General features: G+C 44.7%; 1 protein-coding gene across 1 annotated transcript in view; it reads right to left on the bottom strand.

The window, feature by feature from the left end:
• Positions 1-22595, bottom strand: part of LOC146812608 (uncharacterized) — a 180231-nt gene that overhangs the window by 56429 nt on the left and 101207 nt on the right. Inside the window, exon 2 of the mRNA XM_085614610.1 lies at positions 4046-4105. Coding sequence (XP_085470736.1) covers positions 4046-4105 — 60 coding nt within the window. The remainder of the gene's footprint in view (positions 1-4045; positions 4106-22595) is intronic.

Below are 22595 nucleotides of genomic sequence, written 5' to 3'. Positions count from 1 at the left end.
TCATGGGGACCCCTTCCCATTTGCGAATGATTACCACTACCTTCCAGTAGTTGGTAAAAAAAAAAATTGTGACCGTAATGCAGTCGCAAAACATTAATACATTCCACTGCGAATTGGTATTTGGAAAGGACGACCTAATCATGCACCTTTCAAATAAACCCAAATTGCAATTCGGTAACAAGTTACTGAATCAAAATTTCGCTTTTGAACATTTAAAAATGCTTTTTGCTGTCACAAACGGCTCGATTCTGCAAATTGGGCTACTTGCGACCTCCAAAATGCTTTGTATATATATATATATATATATATATATATGACCTTTTGTGCCTCCACAGCTCCTAGAAATCCTTTGACATCTTCAATTTTTCCATTGCATATCAACCCCATGGCCAGAAGCCCTTTGGCACCTATAACATCATGATTACTAGCAAATCGCAAGTTGCTAGCACAAGTGAGAATTGGCGTCGCCTAGTTCTATTTTCAGGTGCATAGACGGCACCCAATGTGATTTTCTTAATACATATTTTTGCCACCGTTCGCGGTAAGAAAGCTGTCACTTCACGATAAATATTACTCGAGCAGCAGCAAAGAAACAGCACCCTCTGGCACACACGATGCCGTTTGCACTGATTCTGCAGCATGGAACAAGCTCCCGGCGCTAAAAATCAGCGCGAGCAGCATTACCTGCTTGTTTCCGCCCGTTTGCAGAACTTTGTGGAATATCGCAGAGTTTTCATGTATCGTAGAGTGGCATGGAGTGGAGTAGAGTGTGTTGAGTTAAGTGGCATAGAGTGGAGTAGAGTGTGTTGAGTTAAGTGGCATAGAGTGGAGTAGAGTGTGTTGAGTTAAGTGGCATAGAGTGGAGTAGAGTGTCATAGACTGGAGAGTGGTTGAATGGAGTGTCTTACAGTAGAGTTGAGCACAGTGTCATAGAGTGTCTTTTGTCATATGTGTGTACATATTTTTTTATTTCACTAGGGACCTCGGAGTGGAGTAGTGTGTCATACAGAAGAGTGGAGTGGCATGTCATAGAGTGCTGTGTCGTACAGTGTCTTAGAGTGGAGGTGCATAGATTAGAGTGGTGTACAGTGGAGTGGCATGTTGTAGAGTGGAGTGGTGTGTCATAGAGTGGAAGCGTGCCATACAGTTAGTGGCGTGCTGTACTGTAGAATGCTGCAGAGTGATGAAGAGTGCAGTAGCATGTCATAGAGTGAACTGGTGTGCTGTAGAGTGGAGTAGTGTGACATAGATTGGAGTGGAATGGTGTATCCTAGAGCGTCTGTTGTCATAATTCTTTTTTTATCTCAATAGGTAATACGGAACTATGTAGGTAGTATTGCGCTACTCCGTAAACATTTGTTTTAAATGGATACAACAATATAGATATTTTTCCCTAACTATTAAAACTTTTGTAAAGCGCCTCATGTCTTTTTATAACTTAAGAAATTGTAATGACCATTATCTCACTTAGAAACCCAGCACACAGCCCGAGTGTGGTCTAAACAATATGACTGCCTTTTAATTTTGTGAGGCTTTCATTAACCAATAATATGGTGTTTTGTCTACCACAAAACTACAAACTATATACATCAGCCCAGTATACCATTACGTTTTTTGTTCCTTATTAGTAAAAAACTATTGAACCAATTCACATCTAATAACAATAACGGTCCTTTCCACACCAAAATCTACATTCCTGCCCAATTTTCTAAAACTTCGTTCAGTCATTTTGCCACTACGTCAGACTAAAAAGTCGGTGGAAAACGCATTTGGGAAAAACGTGTTTTGGGACTACCGTTTTTTTTTTTTGCACCCCCTTAATTTATCAGCACAAAACCTTGCATCAACAGCAGATGCGGAAAAAACAATAGGTCTGGAAAGTTTTGTGGAGATTCTTCAAACGGTGGAAAAACTATAACCAATAAAAAATTAAAGGAATTCCTTTCTCTGCGAATCATAACTATAGCTACAAAGTTGCTACCACCACTCTTTTTTTTTTTTAAAGTCCTTTATTGTTATGTTTCACAATACACAGCTTTAGCCTACAACCCCTCGGGCTGGCCGCGCAGTTCGTACACATGCACTTTGTCGTATCTAACACAGCCCAGTGCCGTCAACCCGGGGGTACGGCGGCGGTAGAAGGTGCAAGCATCTCACTGGTTAGAGGAGGATACTGCAGGACTCCTTTTTCCCTGTGTTACAGCCATAAAACAAAGGGAGAATACCACAATGGCGCCAGGGCGCCTAACGATCAACTACCCTCCCCCCCCAACACCCCAATAACCAGTCACCACTCGAACAGCATAAATTCCTCTGTACCGGTGGGCGACCACGGCACCCACTCTCTGGCCCCAGGAGCAACAGGAGCGTTGGGAGTCCTATACAGCCCCTGCGCCGTCCTGCTCGACGGCAGGCGGCTCGCAAATGCCCCCCCCTGAAATCATTCCATTTGGACCACACTTCCACCCACTTCCGGGGGCACCCTCTTGCCATATATACAGTCTTTTCTCGCAGCATACACCAGTCCATGTCGCCGTGCCAGTCCGACAGTTTTGGTGGAATAGAGCTTCCCCAGAGTCTGGCGATGTTCCTTTTTGCCACCATTTGACCGAGCGTCACCCAGAGCCTCCCCTTCGGTGGCAGGTCTGTTGGCTCCCATATGTTAAGGAGACACCTCTTGGCCTCCGGGCGAATCTCCACCTCCCATACCTCCTCCATACACTGTACCACCCTTCTCCAATACCGTTGAATCTTAGGGCAGTCCCACAACACGTGGAAGAAGGTACCCGTACCCCCACATCCCCTTCTACAGAGTACTGTGTCCGCCCTACCCATTGTGTGTAGCCTAGTGCAGGAGATATAAATTCTATGTAGGAGCTGGAGTTGGATCAGTCGCAGTCGGGCTGATATCGCGACCTCCCTGGGGGAAGCTAAAGCGTGGAGCCATTCCTCGTCGTCTATCTCCAGCCCATCAGCGACCCACTTTTCTCTAAGGGGCAGAAGCAGATCGGGGGGGTTGTTAATTAGTTTTTTGTACGTTAGGGATATTGCGTGTTCTGGGAGATGCCCATCCAGTAACCTATCTTCAAGCGGGGAGGTTTGCGGTGGTTTGGTTTCCAATGGAATATTGGCCTGTAGGGAGTGTCGCACCTGTAGGTATCTAAAGTATTCAGTGTGTGCCAGCTCATATGTGTCTTGCAGTTGGGCGAACGTGCGGATCCCCGTGGGGCCCCAGATGTCTCTGATTTGGGAGATGCCGATCAAATCCCAGTTCCGGAAGCCCTTGGTGCGTCCCAGATTGCCCAGTTTTTCAGATGCCCAGAGTGGCGTGGCTAGTGTCAGGACTCCCGCCCATCCGAGCTTCCTCTGAGCAATGTGCCAGATCTGTACCGAGTGAAGTGTAGGGCCAGTGAGATTATGTGTACCTCGTTTAGAGTAGAGTGCTCTCTCATAGTTCCCTCCGGGAAGCAGCCATCTATCCATACCGTAGGCTGGGTCGTTCCCGTCGCCATATGTCCCGTGATTGATCGCTGTGAGATGGGCCGCCCAGTAGTATTTACGAATGTCAGGGAGGGCTATACCGCCGTCATACCACCCCAATGTGAGTTTAGTCAATGAGATTCGGGGCGACCCGGCCCAGAGGAGGTCGCGCAGCGCAGCCTCTATCGCCACGAAGTAGGCGTTGGGGACGCTACCACCACTCTTAAATGTGTGTGTGCGCACGGGTGTGTGTATGCGTGCATGCATGTGTGTGCGTCTTTGGGTAAAATTTATAATTTGCAACAAAAATTGCACTCATCTCCTGAATCCCTAGGAACCAGAGCCCAGTTGAAGCTTCTTTTTCCAATGATTTGCATGGAGTCTCAGTGCGTACATTGCAAGTCCCAAACACATTTGCAGATCACAGTGTACATCTAGTACATTGTGACTTTGTGTTTTGTAGTCAAAAAGGCTTCAGTTTTCCGGTTTGCAGACTTTGCACCTACAACCTCAAATACATCAGGTACTTGCCTACCTGTCCCCGATCTGAAAGTTCATTACTTACTTAAACTTCCAGGGCACTCTCTGTCCATCGCTCTATTTCTCTCTGAGGCCTCCTCCTGTTCTGTGGAAGGAAAGAGGTGCTGGGTGAGATGATATATAGTTCACACATTTAAGTATGCACTCACACACTCACACATATGAACACACAGAGTGGGTTATGCACATGCAAGCACCCACACTCACACGTACACACACTTGCTTCTTTACTCATACAATTGCCAGGGGGTCCACGTACAACATTTTCATTGTGAAAAAAAAAACGAATACAAAAGAGCTAGAGGGAGAAGTGGATGCCACATAATTAATGTTATCATGTTTCCCGGCAAGGCAGGGAGGCGGATAATTATCCGAATCTGCTAGAGCAGGCAGGGTAGCACACATCCATGTCAACTCTCCAAAAAGGTTACTCTGTTTTTTTTAATCTTATTTAGGGAGGTGAAAGTTAAAAAATAATTATATATTATTTTCACTATCTTGCTTCTTGTCTTATTATGTGTCATTAAGTCTATGAAGCCTCCTGCAGACCCCCTAGGACTTCTCAAAGGCGCACTCATCGCTGCTGTGATGAAGTCCATCCACCTTGCTGCTTGTCGTCCTCCTCCTCTTTTTTCCATGCAGCAAAGTCTTTTCCAAGGGCCTGGAATTGAGCATTATGGGCCTCATTCATGTTTTTTTTGCTGTAGGACAGCGCAGCAGGCCTTGCTGGAATGTATGACATTACAATGCAAACATTTACTACGCATGCCTTTACAATGCAGTTTTTACATTGCAACATCCATTACAATGCATGCCATCTCAACGCATTTTTAGACACTACATTTACAACGCATTCCATTACAACGCATATCATTACAACGCATACTATTCCTTAGCATATTACTTTTAGGGCAATAGTAGGGTAAGTGTTGGATAGTGTAGGGGTAAAATGTACTATTCCCACTCCGGTGAGTGCAACAGTAGGGTAAGTGTTGGATAGTGTAGGGGTAAAAAATACTATTCTCACTCCAGTGAGTGCAACAGTAGGGTAAGTGTTGGATAGTGTATGGGTAAAAATTACTATTCCCTATTACTTACCTTATAATACGTTGGAATGGCATGAGATGTAGTGACGCATTGTAATGACATGCGATGTAATGGCTGCGATGTAATGGCATGCGATATAAAGGATGTTGCGTTGTAATGACTGAGTTGTAAAGGTAGTGCGTAGTAATGACTGCGTTGTAAAGGTTGTTTCCCGCCTTGCTACTGCACTGCCCTAAGGCAAAGTCAGGAATACGCAGTATCTACTAGATATGGTGCATTCCTGTCCTTTTCCCATGTTTTGGCGCACAGTGAGGTGCCGTGCGCCAACACAGCCACCTGTGCACCATGTTGCAAGGGTGTCTGTGTAGTGGGGATGATTATTTTTGTGCAGGAAGGGACACGTTCTTGCACAGAAACAATCACACGAGGCTTTTTCCTCTTTCTATGTGTGCTGCAGAATGCAGCACACATAGAAAGAGGAAAAATGAGGAGAAATAAAGGTATTTCTCCTCGTTGTACATTCTTCACTCCTCCCCTGGGGAGGTGTACGTTTTTGGTGCTGCCTCAGATTTACGATTTGTCATAATGCAGGCAGTGTGAAAAAGCCATGGATGCTGCTGGGAACACCCACAGCAACACCCATGGAATTCCCCTTTCATGCAATTTCCTGCATGAAAGAGGAATATATTTATAAGGCCATGAAAAGCCATGTGACATTGCTTTACATGGCCTTATAAATATGCCAGTGGCACATCGGGCCACCGGAACATCAAAAACGTGGCGTTCTGCTGGCACAATAGTGCCGGTAGGGACTCATAACTGAGGCCCTAAGTGTCCAAAGTACAAGAGCTACACTCTACTCATCTGTGCTTCCAGTGAAAGTGCAGTCTTGATTTAATATAGAATACATCTGTTTGTTTTCCTAGTGGCCCATGGTATTCTTAGAAGTCTCCCCAAGCACCACAGTTCCAAGGCATCTATCTTCTTCCTGCCCTGATTCCTCGTTGTGATACATTTGCAACCATATTAAGTCACAAGTAATACCATCACCTGTAGATGCCTGATCTTTGTTCTTGTAGGGACATCCCTTTATTTGAAAATCTTTTGCAAGCCAACTCAGCTCTGCCCAGTGCTAATCTGCGGTGTATGTCCTGACTGAAGGAACCTTTATTACTGATGGTTGATACCAGAAGACAGAATCTGCCCACCATTCTTGGCTTTCACCATCAATTTTAAAGTAGGTGCTGCACCCATTTCCTTGACTTTAATCTTTTTTACATTTTGCCATGGGCCCATTCTTTCACTATGTTCTTTGACTTTTCACATGGATTTATCATGTCTGCCTCATCTTTGGTTACAAGAAATGTGTCATAATTCCACTAAATGTTGTTAATGTTTCTTCTGCTGATTTTTAATCTAATCTCATTTTCCAGACCAGCTTGTCTTGTTAAGTAGTCAGCATACAAGCTGAACTAGTAGGATGACAATCGCGAGCCTTGTCTTACTTGTCCATCTGGAACTAGTCTTTTTCATTGTGCTCTGTATTGACTATAGTTTCTCGTCCACAGGATATTGCATAGGTTGAGCTAAACTGCCTCATGGTGACATGCCTCCGCACAAGTGACTTTGACCATTTGTTATCACTGGAGGTTCACATTTTCCTTGCAGTGCCATCACTTAATTCCTGCCGTATGTCCATCTGCATACAGCTCTTCACACTGGCTGAGTATTGGCCCCATCCCCTTGATGCTTACTGTGTATGTAACCACAATTCTAGTCTGTTGTCCCTCAGTAATCTCCCAATGTCCGTGTTCACCTAACTCCCTACACTGTTCAAAGGCGCCAAGCTCTTCACTGTACATCAAACATAACTTCAGTCCTTTATTCATTACAGCAACTCTCCATGCACCTGTCTGTTCATGTCCCACAGTTCTTGGTGCCTCTTAAATTTCACGCTGTCTATGGACACCAAACTCTTTACTCTGTCAGTTCACAGGCTGTAAGATCCTCACACTCTCTATGCATGTTCCTAAAGTACATCAGTCTACCTGCTCATGTGTTGACAATTGCTAACACCATGCCATCCCAAGCACTCTATATTCTCTAGTCATCAACCACATAAGCTCCTGGGTGTGAGAAATTGGGTTACTGGTTAACTGGAGTATGAGTCCTGGTCAAACAGCAACCCAGTCCTTGGCAGGATAAGGCACAATCAACCCCCAAATTAACCTGTGCTCAACACACTGCTAGCTTGGCACAAAGCAGTCAGGCTGAACTTAGAGGGAGTGTGTAAAGTATTTGTGCAACACTTAAAACAGTGAAAACACCGCACAAAAGGATTCTGCACTAAGCTAGGAATATACAGCAATATTTAATAAATAAAACAAGACGAGAACAACAAAAATCCAATCAGTTGAACCAGAGTTATTAATTTTGAAAGAATAAAGAGAATATAACCCGAAACAGCACAAAGCGCTAATTCGGGATATGTGGTTTAATTGGGCTGGGTCAAATTCAAAGGTTCAGGCCAACTGTGATGGAGTACAGGTTGGATACAGTCCCAGTTTAGTCCTGCTGAAGGTTTACCTTCTCACGTTCATGCCAAGAACCCTGTTTGTGTTGCAGAGGGCCGTGGGGAGCAAAGGAGAGTGTTGCGGGATGTTGTTGGCAAAGCACGAGGACCAGGCCAGTGTCATGGGTGGGCGTCACCAGAGCTTCATGGTAGCAGTCCCCGTGAGTGGTCGAAGCTGCAGTGCGAAGAGTCAGGCTGACAGAGTTTTGTGCTGAATTATGGTGTGAGTGATGAGGTCACGAAAAGACTTGACTTAAGCTTGCTGAGCCACACCAAGGGTCCAGGACCTGAGGGACACCACCTGAGGGTCAGGACCTTGCTGCAGCTGGGTCCAGGAGCTGGTTTGGGTGACTTTTAGTTCCCTGAGGTTCAGGTCAGCAGGCCAGCAGGCCAGCAGGCCAGCAGACTAACCCTTGCAGTCACTCTGGGGTTCTGGGTTCAAGATGAAGTGGAAGGTGCAGTTCTTCTTACCCAGCCAAAGGGCAGCCAGCAGTAGGTAAGAACAGCAGGGCAGTCATTGCTTTAGAGCAGCAGTGCAGGAGAGTGGCAGGCCTTGTAGCAGCACAGAAGTTTTTCTTCCTGGCAGAGTACCCATAGCTCCAGAAGTGTAGTGAAGAGTTGGTGTCTGAGGTCCTTCTTTTATACACAATTGTGCCTTTGAGGTGGGGAGAAGCTTCTAGAGGCACGCCTCTGATGTTCACAGATGCCCTGCCTTCCTGGCCCAGGCTCCAGACTAACTACAGAGGATCCAACCTAATCAATTTTAAGTGGTGTTGGGCCCAGCTCCTCCCACCCACCCTTTCAGTGAGGGCCCATCCAGTTACACACAAGCTCCCCATTGTGTGTGGCTGTCTAGAAAGAATACACAAAGCCCAACTGTCAGCTACACCTAGTCATGTGACCAGAGACAGGTTATAGGCACAAAATAGCTATGGAAAGAAAATATCATCTTTCTAAAAGTAAAAGACACACAATTGATAGACGGAATGTGGAACAAATCAAACATTCACCCCAGTCAAGCGATCTGGGTTAAATTCATCATTCCTTTGCTCACCATGCCACCCCAGTTTACACCCAGCCATATCCAAATCAGTCTTGAGCGTGCTCCTCATGGGCACAGTCTAGCCTGACTGCCAGGCCAGATCCTCCCTGGACCAGAAACAAGGATCCTTGGACGGGTATCGGGGCATCACCCCTCATCAGCCAGGCTAGCTTGAATCCAGTGGCAACAGACACCCACAGTTTGAACTCAGGCCTCCTCTGGCCTTCCCTAGTGGTGTAGAGCACTCCATCTCTATGTAATCTCAGAGATGACTGCGCAGGTACCGGGTATGAACTAAACAGAGGTGGACTGGTTGATTGACTGAGCGCCAGCCAAAGTGGTTTGTGGTGAGATCACAACAAATCTCCTGTAGAGGACCACCTGAAACCTGACTGAATCTGCCTGTTGGGATCGCCTTTTCCTCTAGGGGGAGTGGAGAGATATCTACTTCTGATTTTGGGTGCGACCATTGTCCAGCTGCTCACCCGGGAGGCAGTTTCTAGCTTTCTCAGGATGCCAACCCGGATGGAAGCTTCCTCGCTACTATGGTGTTGTGTTACAGGATGGTGGGTTGTCAACTACCTCTTCCCAGAGCGAATGGGGCCTGTCCTGCACATCCACCCCTCTTTTTGTGACCATTTAGAGGGGTTGATTGTGATGTAGGATTTAGCAGACACACAATGCTCCCATACAATGTCCTCATGTGGCCCTTTTCTCGTCCAATGCCTGCCAAGAGGCAGAACATCACAGGGGCTTGAGCATAGCCGAACTCCTCCTGCAAACCACTAAGCCTAGCGACCCTGATACTTACATGATGGCAACTGTAGATCATCGACAACTGCCAACATCTGATTCTGCAGCCCTGGTGAGTAAGGCTGATATCCGCAAGATGATGGATGAACTATAAAATGATCTGGGCGGGATTAGGAGGGGATTTCCAAACACAGTCACTAAACTGGATAATGGCTTACATATTATAGGGGGGCTCCCATTGGGTGACATGCAACAAAAAATCACAATGTTTGCAGATGATACGCTTTGTTTATTGACCTCTTCTGCTGACTCTTTGGTCACCCTCCAAGCTACTTTACGAGAGTTTAGGGAGTTTTTTCTGGCTTCAAAATAAACTATAACAAATTAGTGGGAATGTGGGTTGGCCTCGAGGCATCCAGCCTTCAACAGACTAGTGGGTTTACATGGGGGCAAAGCAGCTTCCAATACTTAGGTGTATCCAACCCTCAGGATCCCTCTGACATGTTCCTTTTTACCATCTCACCTCTCCTCGATATATTCAAGAACCTTTATCAATTGGGTCAACTCAAGGTTTCCTGGATGAGTAGAATTCACTGCCTTAAGATAAAAATTTTACTGCAGCTATTATATACTGTAGAGTTCTTCCGCTTCAAATCCCCAAAACAGTGATCTCCCTCATCCAAAGGAAAATATGGGCCTTCACACGTAACAATGAACTGCCTAGGATTGCTAGAACAGCTCTTTATCGTTCCTCGTGGGATGGTGGACTGGGTGTCCCAACACGTTTCTTGTTATATTTTCGCTGCCCAGATTACTCTGGCATTAGATTGGGTCTGTGAGCCTAAACTGTGGGATCGTTTGGCACAACTTTCCTGCAAGATTCCTGTGGTGTTTGGGTTTAGTAATCTAAAAGTGTGATTTTTGTCAGTGCTCTTGTTTTACAGGTTATATACGGAATTCAATTTTTTTCAGTTGTGCATGTAATCTATGTATCATTACCATTGGAATTCTTGGGCGATGGTCTGGAACACTGCTGTGTCAGTTGGAGCAGCCATCCTGAGCCCTCACTTCACTTGTACTTGGCTTTTCCTGTTTTCTGCAATAAAACCATATGAAGCTACAAAAGCGAGTCATTTAATATGACAGAAGACATTTGAAGATATTCAAGAAATCCACTTCAATTTTGGCAACAAAAAGAGTGTTTGATTGGTTCTGACGCTCCGTCCATCACCACCCCCTTTTGTACCGCTTTGTTCGCCATAAGTTGGCAGGGTATGCTCAGACGTGAGTCCCTTGCTCACTTTGCCACTGGATTCAAGCAAGCCTGGCTGAAGACGGCTGAAATGTCAGAAACCGGTCCTAGGAAGCTTGTTTCCGGTCCAGGGAAGGCATAGCTTGGCAGTTCGGGCTGGACTGTTCCCATGAGGCACAGGGTCAGACTGATTTGCATATGGCCATGTCTGAACCGGGGTGGCAGAGTGGGCTAAAGAATGGTGATGGATCAAACCCAGATCTGTTGACTGGGTGTGAGTGTTTGATTGGTTCTGACGCTCCGTCCATCACCACCCCCTTTTGTACCGCTTTGTTCGCCATAAGTTGGCAGAGTATGCTCAGACATGAGTCCCTTGCTCACTTTGCCACTGGATAAATGTAAATGTAAATTTGATACTTGTATAGCGCACTACTCACCCACAAGGGTCTCAAGGCGCTTGTACGAATACCGCTGTGGAACCCATCCTGGCTTTCCCTGTGAGGCGTCCACTCCTGGGCACCCCCAAGGTGGAGGCCAGGCATCCTTAGCGTTGTGGGGGCCGTTGTGGAGATTAAGCAAGATATTGCCCAGAGTTGCAGAGTGGGACTCCATGATTGGAATAGGCACTGAGGTGAGAATTATCAGGTCCGTGGAATTTTTGAGCCCAAGACCCGCCGAGGCGGGGAATTGAACCCTGGTCCCGGGCTAGACCTCTGCATCAGGGTCTGCCGCTCTAATCATTGAGCCACACTTCTCCACTGGATTCAAGCAAGCCTGGCTGAAGACGGCTGAAATGCCAGAAACCGGTCCTAGGAAGCTTGTTTCCGGTCCAGGGAAGGCATAGCTTGGCAGTTCGGGCTGGACTGTTCCCATGAGGCACAGGGTCAGTCTGATTTGCATATGGCCATGTCTGAACCGGGGTGGCAGAGTGGGCTAAAGAACGGTGATGGATCAAACCCAGATCTGTTGACTGGGTGTGAGTGTTTGATTGGTTCTGACGCTCCGTCCATCACCACCCCCTTTTGTACCGGACTGTTCCCATGAGGCACAGGGTCAAGACTGATTTGCATATGGCTGGGTTCAAACTGGAATGGCATGGTGAGAAAAAAAACGATGGATTTAGGCCCAGATCTCTGTACTGGGGTAAATGTATGACATTGTTCTGCATTCTGTCCATCAATTGTTGTTTTTGCATTTGTCACCCCGAGTGGGACGGGTATGCTCAGACGTGGGTCCCGTGCTCTCCATGCCAGTAGAATCAAGCTATCCTGGCAGAAGAGGGGTGAAACCCCGAAACCGGTCCTAGGATGCTTGTTTCCAGTCCTGGGAGGACCTGGCTTGGCAGTTCAGGCTGGACTGTTCCCATGAGGCACAGGGTCATGACTGATTTGTATATGGCTGGGTTCAAACTGGAATGGCATGGTGAGCAAAAAATCGATGGATTTAGGCCCAGATCTCTGTACTGGGGTGAATGTATGACATTGTTCTGCATTCTGTCCATCAATTGTTGTTTTTGCATTTGTCACCCCGAGTGGGACGGGTATGCTCAGACGTGAGTCCCGTGCTCTCCATGCCACTGGAATCAAGCTATCCTGGCTGAAGAGGGTTGAAACACCGAAACCGGTCCTAGGATGCTTGTTTCCAGTCCAGGGAGGACCTGGCTTGGCAGTTCGGGCTGGACTGTTCCCATGAGGCACAGGGTCAAGACTGATTTGCATATGGCTTGGTTCAAACTGGAATGGCATGGTGAGCAAAAAAACGATGGATTTAAGCCCAGATCTCTGTACTGGGGTGAATGTATGACATTGTTCTGCATTCTGTCCATCAATTGTTGTTTTTGCATTTGTCACCCCGAGTGGGACGGGTATGCTCAGACGTGAGTCCCGTGCTCTCCATGCCACTGGAATCAAGCTATCCTGGCTGAAGAGGGGTGAAACCCCGAAGCCGGTCCTAGGATGCTTGTTTCCAGTCCAGGGAGGACCTGGCTTGGCAGTTCGGGCTGGACTGTTCCCATGAGGCACAGGGTCAAGACTGATTTGCATATGGCTGGGTTCAAACTGGAATGGCATGGTGAGCAAAAAAACGATGGATTTAGGCCCAGATCTCTGTACTCGGGTGAATGAATGACATTGTTCTGCATTCTGTGAATCAATTGTTGATTTAACAGCTTTTGTCAAGCCTGATGGGACATTTCAATTTTGCAGAATGCCATTTGGACTGGCGTCGGCCACGTCTGTTTTTCAAAAGGTTATGACCGACATGTTTCAAGGATTTATTTCAAGACGATATTTTGATTCATACTTTATCAAAGGAAGAACATCATGTTGTAATTGAGCAAGTTTTGACCATTTTACAGAATAATTGTGTCACCATTAGGGAGGATAAATGCATCTTTTCTGTAAATGAAATTGAATATTTAGGACATGTTCTCTCTAAAGATGGTGTCAAACCTAAACCAAGTATTGTGGATGGCATTGTTAACGCACCACATCCCACTGACAAGGATCAGCTTCGTTCTTTCATTGGCCTGTGTGAATTTTATTCGAAATCTATCAAAAATGTTGCCTCTCTCACTGAATGTTTTAGAAGTCTACTAAAAAAAAGGTTCTGATTTTGTTTGGACATCCATTTGCCAAGAGCATTTTCAACTCATCAAAGACAGCATTGTTTCTGCTCCGGCACTTCAAGCCTATGGTGAAAGTCATGATTTGTACATTACTGTGGATGCCAGTTCTTATGGCATGGGTGCTGTTCTGTCACAAATGGTTGGCAATTCTGAGGTTACCATTGGATTTGCATCAAGAAGGATGAAAGATGTGGAGTTGAGATACTCTGTTATTGAAAAGGAGATGCTTGCTTGTGTGTGGGGAGTAGAGAAATTCAAATCATATTTGTGGGGGAGAAAGTTTTGGCTTAGAACGGATCAAAAGCCATTAGTGGATATTCTTTCTGGCAATAAGATTAAGAAAGCCACTGCCAGATTGGCCAGACTTGCTACCAAATTTTTGGAATTCAATTTTTCAGTGCAACATATAGCTGGGGGCAAGAATATCAAAGCTGACTTCTTATCTAGACTTCCTGTCCAAAATCCTAAGTTTGATGAAAAAGAGGAGGAGGACATTGAAGAATGTATTATTGCTTCTGTTGAAGACACTGTGGTGTGCGCAAATATGGAGGATTAGTGTTAGGCATTAGAAAATGACTCAGTTTTAAAGCAAGTTATGAATTTTGTTGTGAAAGGTTGGCCTAAGGAAATATCCAATGAAACCATTTTACAACCTTTGTGTAAGGTTGCCGATAAATTATCTATTGAAAGCAAGTTGTTAGTCAGAGAGGGTAAATGAATTCCTCCTTCTTGTTTCAGAAGAAGAATTCTGGAAACTGCCCATTCCGGTCATTTAGGCATGACTGCTACCAAACGTAGAATCCGTAATGATTTTTGGTGGCCTTCTGTTGATCGTGAAGTCGAGCTTTTGGTGAATGAATGCACTCAATGTTTGTACAGTGATAAACATTTATCTACTTCATCTCCATGTCCCAAACCCACAGTGTCTCCAAGCAAAGTGTGGCAAAGAATTGCTTTGGATTTCCTAGGACCATTTCATGTTCTTCCAAATTGCATGAAATATTTCATTGTTTTGATTGATCACCTATCCAGATGGGTGGAGGTTAGAGGCGTTTCTGAGCCCAATACTAAATCTGTCATTCGTTTTCTTCAACATATCTTTACTAGAGAAGGTGTTCCTGAAGAGCTGCTAACTGATAATGGGGTACAATTTACTTCAGTGTCTATGCAAGAATTTTTGCCAAAGATGGATGTCAAGCATCTTCGCACCCCTCTTTCTTTTCCTCAAGCAAATGGTAAAGTTGAACGATTCAACAGTGTTGGTTGAATGTATGAGTGCAATCAAAGCGAGAGAGGACTGTGAGACTGCTGTCAGGGATGTTGTGTGGGCATACACAACTACTCCTCACTCTGTTTTGGGTTCTGTTCCTTTTGAATTAATGAAAGGAAGAAAAGCTGTCTCCACTCTTAACCCATTTTGGAAGTTGGATATTTCAAACAAAGAATGTAATGTAATAGAGAATTCCATTAAAGCAAAAATTCGGAGTGATGAAGCTAGTCTCCGCAGATGTGAAAGATCCAAACTTCCTATCACCAAAAAGGAGGTTAAATTTGCTATTGGAAACTGGGTGTGTGTCAAGGATCCTTTAATGCTACAGACGGGAAAATCAAAATTCAGAGATCCTGCACCCATTGTTAGTATTAGGTGTCAAGCTGTGAAGTTTGATAATGGCCAGTGGTGGAATTTTGGCCGTTTGGCTAAAACCAAAAGAAATTTTTTCGTCATGGTACACAAATGTATGTTCAAAGGAATCCTACTGTTAGAAGAAGTTCAAGAGTCAAGAAGAACCCCAGTAGATTTTTGGTTTAATTGTTTTCTTCCTTATTTCATTTTTTCTTGTTAAAGGGGGAGATATATGGTATTTGGGTTTAGTAATCTAAAAGTGTGATTTTTGTCAGTGCTCTTGTTTTACAGGTTATATACGGAATTCCATTTTTTTCAGTTGTGCATGTAATCTATGTATTATTACCATTGGAATTCTTGGGCGATGGTCTGGAACACTGCTGTGTCAGTTGGAGCAGCCATCCTGAGCCCTCACTTCACTTGTACTTGGCTTTTCCTGTTTTCTGCAATAAAACCTTATGAAGCTACAAAAGAAGTCTGGTGAGTCATTTAATACGACAGAAGACATTTAAAGATATTCAAGAAATCCACTTCAATTCCCCATAAACATCTACCATGGCCTCCTCAGTGAATCCTTACTGCTATAGGTTGCCCGCTATCCTCTACTCTGACCAGTAAGTATCATCGAAGGAAAGCGGTGTGCACTCAGCAGATTAAGTTATTTCCTTCACCATATACCTCTATTATAGATAACCCAGACTTCCTTCTGGGCATACTGGATAGGAAGATCCTGCAATGGCATGGGTGTGCAGACCTTACCCTTAGAAATTTGTATGTTGACAGGGTTCCCAAACTCAGAGACCAAAGTTCAACCAATTATTCTCTACATCGCACTGATCTTTACAGGGTGACACAGCTCATACACTGGGCTGGAAAGTACCATAAAATCCATAAAGGGGCGTGGGACATGCATCTAATGGAGGATGTCATGAGGGGAGGTAACAGGGCAAAAGGGATCTTACTCCGCTGCAAAACACTGGAAACTCCTATAGACATCACTAAGGTTAACTGCATTGCACAGTGGTCATGAGACCTTGGCATGGACATAGAAGAGGGAGATTGGGGTGCTATATGGCAAAGAGCAGCTAAGACCTCCAATTGTACCCAATAAAGAGAAAACACATATAAATGACTCCTACGCTGTCAGATTCACCTGTTGGCGGAGTTGTGGCTCTCGCAGAACATATTTTAATATGTGGTGGGAGTGTACTGTGGTGGCCGATTTCTGGAAACAAGTCTTCCACCAAATGTCAGAGATCTTGAATATTACGCTTGACCCCATCCCCCCCAGGCTCTTTTTGGGGTACCAAATGAGGAGCGTATCTACCCACTTAACCCTCCTTCGGACAAATTAATTACGCACTGCTTCCTTGCTGCTAGAATGGTGGCTGCTTTTCTGTTGGAAGGGCCCAGAGGCTTCAACCATGATTCTTGCTAAGATGTGGGACCTGAATGCTATGGAAAGTGTGACCACCACGGAGCCTGGCACATGGCTTTCTTTCGCCAAAGTATACAATACACCCCTATGAACTGATAGATACTGCGGGCCTTGCAGGCCAAAAAGGAGGCTACAGTGACTGATGTGTGCTGGGAGGTGTTGTGGTTTTTTGAGTATGCGTGGGGCCCCTCATTTGGATCCTTGTAGCCCCTTGTGTTTATACTGTATTTAGATGGGCGGTCGCTTTATATGTGGCACACTAGCCAGATGGGTCATATAGGACATTTATTGGAGCTGTCAATTGTGCTGTTTTCTATGGCTTCTGTTTTATCTATCCCGGGATCATCACCTGTGACGGATGACTTTCATATTATTCTTTTGTTTCCTTTTGTCTTAAGCTGACTGCTTCCGGTGGACATGTTCTTCCTTTTGTATGCATTAAGTGTCATTTTTCTTGTTTTTCCTTTTGCTCTTCAATCAAAAATGTTTTTTTTAAAAAGGAAGTTTTGGACATGGGTAAGGTTTATTTTGCCAGGTCAAATGGGTAGTTTAAAACTATACACACAGGCTGCAATGGCAGGCCTGAGATATGTTTAAGGTTCTACGTAAGTGGGAGGCACTATCAGTGCTGCAGGCCCACTAGTAGCATTTAATTTACAGGCCCTGGGTACATAAAGTACCACTTTACTAGGGACTTATAACTAAATTCAATATGCCAATTAGGTGTAAGCTAATTCTATCATGTTTTAAGGAGTGAAACACAGGAACTTTAGCAGATATAAAGTGCACAAAGTTCTAATGCCAGTAAAAAAGAATTCAGCAAAAAGGTGTAGGGCAAAGGCAAAATGTGTGGGGATGAACCTGAAGAGACCGCCAGGTCCAACACTCACCACATCTGTACAGATGGCCTAGAGCCTCTTGCTTTTATTTTGGTTCCATGTCACCTTACACTGTCTATGCACATGCCCCAAGCTCTTTCTGCCTCCTGTCCTTGTACTTTTATCTCTTCACTCTCTCAATGTGTCCCTAGCTACTCACAACAACTTTTCATCTGTCCCAAATTTGCCATTGTGTCTATTATTCACATAAATCAAGCTTCTTAGACTTTGTTCTTTACCCCAAGTTCGTCACACTGTGTTGTATACCCCACACTCTTTGCCCCATGTTTATATTTGCACTAACCTCCTAAAACTATTAGTTTTTCTTGGTTCTTCACACTATCGTTACATGTGTCCCATGTTCCTTACAAATTTACAAACACTATAAGCCCCAACACTGTCTATCCATGTTGTCCAAACTCCTCACAGATCTGTGTCATGTCTGTTGAGCCAAGTGCTGCAAGGAACCCCTCACCGGAATAGAGTAGTAGACAATATCTTTCATTTTTACAGTAGATTTATATTGGATTCAAACTGTGACTGACACAAGTGACCCACTCAAGCCACTCAGCCGGTACTAGATGAGGGGACCCCAGGATGAAGCATGCCACGCTAAGTGTCTGAGGGCTCTACCATGAGACATGAGACAGGATAGGTGCAGAGAATTAGTTAGGGCTCTTTGGTACAGAGGATAGCATACAATTTTATAACAATAGCCAATTCTGGATGGATGTATGAGAGCCTATTATAAAATTCTCTCTCTCTCTCTCCTCTTTTTCCATGACAACAATCAGACTAGAACTATTGTGTTATATAAAGGTTTCATACAGATATTGTAGGCCTCTCGTGTACTATAAATAATGAACAGTGCAAGACAGAACATGAACTCCTGCTGGCTTGCCTATACTAGTAAAGCATTTTAGGGAAATGTCCTGCTGTGTAGTGTAGGATGGCTAATGAAATATTCATGATGTACTTTCTCTTCTCCGATTAGTGTGCCTTCTCCTCTTCTTTTTGGATCTGTCTGGTGGAATTAAGAGTGTTGACATATCCTCAAGTTCCCATTTAGAAGACTATACATCCTCCTTAAATTCCAGAAGTACCTGGGTTTGTTCCACGGACGGAGTCATGTGTCACATCAAATACTACTTTATGCAGTGAAATCTAGCTTCAAGGAGCTATTAACCGTGATAGAAATATTAACAAGTACAAATGATCTTCCCAAACACAGTTGATCTAGACAAATTATTAAATTATAAGCAAGAGAGCCAGGATTATAATCTATTTAAAGTCTTCATAAAATTTTCTCCATAAGTGATCCAAAAAATAAAGCTCAAAAAGTTTAGCATGTTCATATTATAGTTCATGATTTCTGTTCTTAGATAGCTTTCTATGAATGTATGTATGATATACACCGAATATGCACCAAAGTAATAACTAACAGGAAATTGGCTTCTCTGAGTAGAAAAACATATTTTACATATACATATGTCACTCTTAAAGTGAACATTGTAAGCCCAGAGAGTTGGATGTAAATAATAATAGGGAACACTGCATAGTGAATTTGCTGTGCCCTCACTGTCTAATACAACTAAAAGGCTAGGTTCACTGTGTAGGCGTGCTAGATTTGGTTAAAATATTTATTCTACTTTGTCGATTGGGAAAATGCTAGAGCAATAATTCAAAATTATTTCACACTTCAGGTTCAATTGCTGACTAAATGGTGAAATCTGATTTTTGATAGTTTTGGTGGAAAACCAACGTTGTCAAAATGTACTTTGTGCTGACTGAGACAACATTGGTGCAAAAACAGTTTTGCCATTCAGTTCCTCTAGAGCTGGAATACATATAATTTGTTGGGAAAGTTAACAACTTTAGCTCATTAAACAACTGTCTGGCACTGAACCCAGGAAGAACACAGCAGGGTTACCTCCTGTCCCCTTAATTGAGAATAGCTATATGGGAGTGAACAGCATCACAACTGGCTGAACAAAGGACAGCCTTGACACTTCTTTTTTTCAGTTGGTGATGCCCGATAAGGGGACTCTTATTCATCCCCAAGACCCTCCAAGACAGCCGGACGCCAGTCCAGTCACAGTTGGGGAGAGAACCAGTTCTGAACCTATTAGGTGGAAGGAGTGCTCCTCTAATTAGGGGAATGGCTAGAAAGTTGAGGATAAACACGATTCTTGGATACTTTTAAAGTAAGGCACAGAGGAAGGGCTCTAAAGGAGGCGGGAAGTGGTGAGGAGAAATTAATTAGGATTGGGCATCAGAAGTTCTCCAAACACAGGATAATGTTTGCACATCAACCACCATCTCCTAAGAATATTCTTGACACTGGGAACACTGCAACTGTACAAGAGGCCCTATTTAAAGAAAAAAGACTCCTAACTCCTGCTGAGAGAAATCATTGAGGTTCCCCTTAATTCTATTGAAGAAGACAATTCAAGGACTTTTGACTTATCCTAGCGCCAAGAGACTGGAATGACTTTACAAGGGTTAGGTGCTGCTCATCTCAAATCTTTTCCCTGCTCCTGGGGCACAAAAAAAGAAGGACTCCTAAATCCAATATGACCCATGAAAATGTGTTTCACTCTTTTATGTATTACATCTCTGATGTGAGCAAACAAAAGTGCATTAATTAGCAACCGCTCATCTTGATGGAACTCCATTTGCTCCCCTTGCGGGCATGGTTGGACTGGATTATAGAGTAGTCAGACAGCACCCAAATGGCTGGTGTTAGACCTATCAGCCTTAGAATGGTCTTCCCCCAAACATTTTGGCTTCCTCCTCCATTTTTCTGACCTTGTTTTTGCTGGCCTTAGGACTCTGTGCACTTTACTTCTACTAATCAGTGCTAAATTGCTAGTGCTCTCTCCTCTAAACATGGGAACATTGGCTTATACCCAATTGGCATATTTAACGTACTTATAAGTCCCTAGTAAAGGGGCAATACATGTGCCTAGGTCCTGTAAATTAAATGCTACTAGTGGGTCGGCAGCACTGAGTTTGCCACCACTTGAGTAGCCCTTTTAAACATGTCTCAGGCCTGCCACTGCAGCCTGTGTGTGCAGGTTTTTACTGCCATTTCGACCTGACAAACTGAACCTTTTTCCAGGCCCAAACCTTCCCTTTTCATACACATAGGTCACCCCTAGTGTAGACCCACAACAGCACAGAGGGCAGGGTGCAATGTATTAAAAAGGTAGGACATGTACTTTTAAGTTGTACATGTTCTGGTAGTGAAAAACTCCTATGTTCATTTTCAATATTGAAAGGCCCACCTCTCTCATAGAATAGCATTGGAGCTACCTTATTACATTATGTACGTGTAATTTCCTAATGAGAATAGGTACCCACTTAATGTTTGGTGTCTCTGGCATCCAAATTTAAAATCCTAACTTATGGTTAGGTCAGATTTGAAATTCCAATTCTGAAAATGCCACTTTTAGAAGCTGCCATTTTCCTGCCTTAGCCATTTAGTGTCTGGGGCTGGTCTCTGGTCACATGTCTGGGTGTAGCTGACAGTTGGGCTTTGTGTATTTCTATTAAATAGCCACACACAATAGGGAGATTGGGTGTGCCTGGATGGGTCACCAAAGGCAGGATGGGCCTATTTACAAGTGAATAGGCTGTGCCCTGCCTCCATACCGCTGTAGTTAGTCTGGAGCCAGGACAAGGAAGGCAGGATGCCTGGGTACTTCAAAGGGAAACATCCAGAAGCTTTTCCCCCACTTCATAGGCACAACTAGGTATAAATACTGTACATCAGACACCACCACTTCATTATACTTCTAGAACTGTGGATACTCTGCCAGGAAGAAGGATTGCTGTGCTGCTGAAGAACTGCCACTCTGCTGAACTGCACTTTACTGGACTACTGCCTTGTGCTGCTGCTTTGCTATGCTGACTTGCTGCCTGTTGCCCTCCTGTCTGGGTTTGAAGGACTGGACCTACCCTACTCCTTAACCCAGAAACCTAGAGTGACCCAGAGGGCTAGTTGTCTGGCCTCCTGGCTTGAGCCTCAGGGACAGAAGGCCCCAACATCCTTCACCTGCACCTGGACTCTATCTGTGAGTCTGCCCTGCCAAGTGGTTTCACCCCAGTCTTGGACCCTTGGAAGTGGGCTTAAGGTACTTTGCCAGTCTCTGTGGACTCAGTGAAACTTATGTATTCCATTGGCTGTGCGGCGCTTCCCCAAGCAGGAACGACTCATCTCTGTTGCTGGGTGGCTTGGACCCATCGTAAAGACCTGCATCGCCACCGCCACCCACCTCACCTTCGGAACCGCCAATGCGCAATGCATCCCTCGGCAACAGCAGCCTCAACAAAGACACCAGACACTGCATCGCAACCTCACGGCTCCTCGGAAAGAGCTCATCACCCCAACTGTAGAACACCTCCCCGCCTCCAAACTTCACATCGCAAGCCTTCACTGACAGGATCTTCGGCGACGATGCAACAGGTCCTCACACTGCAGCATTCCTGCATCTCGGAACTGATGCATCGCTTCAGCTGCATGACGCATCTTTGACTGGATCCTCGCAATGTTCTGGAAACCAGGATTGAAGGTACTTTGTTTAGCGGGCCTAGCTAAGTCCCTGTAGCCAGACCGTTCTCTGTTGTGGTCAGCCTGAACTTGAGACTTTGTCCCGGTCCGGACCAATAAAATCTCTGCAGATAGCCTTTTGGAGCTATTTTTACTAAACTCTTTCAAACTGAGTATCTCCGGTTCTACTGAATGGATTTTTGTTTTTTTGGTCTCGTATTTATTAAAATTGACTCTATATGTCTAACTCTCTTGTGGGCTACTTTTGTGTAAGGGTTGGCGGAATTTGCGAAAGTGCCTTTCGCAAAATATCGCGAAACGGCAAAAAATCTCTGCGATCACGCGAAATTTCACGTGATCGCGGAGATTTTTGTGTGCTGCTGATTAATGCGTTACTGAATTTGACCTTCAACTCGGGCACCTGCTTTATTCATATCTGTAAGACTTACAGATATAAATAAAGCAGGTGCCCAAGTTGAAGGTCAAATACAAGTGCTTCCTGTTGGGGTTTCATTTTTGTGACAGGAGCATCGTGCTAGAATGAATGCTGCCCTGCATATTTACCCAAGAAGATGCCACCGTTTTGTGCAATACCTCTACTCAACTGGAGTACTTTCTACTGGCTAATCAGTAAGTGCTACCTCATTGGGTACATGTATAGTGCTTTGTTTTCTTTTCCTACACTACAGCTGCGTAAAGGGCCAGAAGTTGTCTACAGCGACCATGTGTGTCTGTAACGTTGCCACAGCGCCGACGGGCGCCGGGGTCCCTCGAGTGAGCTGTCCATCATA

The sequence above is a fragment of the Triturus cristatus genome, chromosome 7 (genome assembly GCF_964204655.1).
Source record: "Triturus cristatus chromosome 7, aTriCri1.1, whole genome shotgun sequence".
In the NCBI taxonomy this organism is placed as follows: Eukaryota; Metazoa; Chordata; class Amphibia; order Caudata; family Salamandridae; genus Triturus; species Triturus cristatus.
Note: the sequence above shows the minus strand (reverse complement) of the source record. Positions and strands in the feature narration are given on the sequence as shown.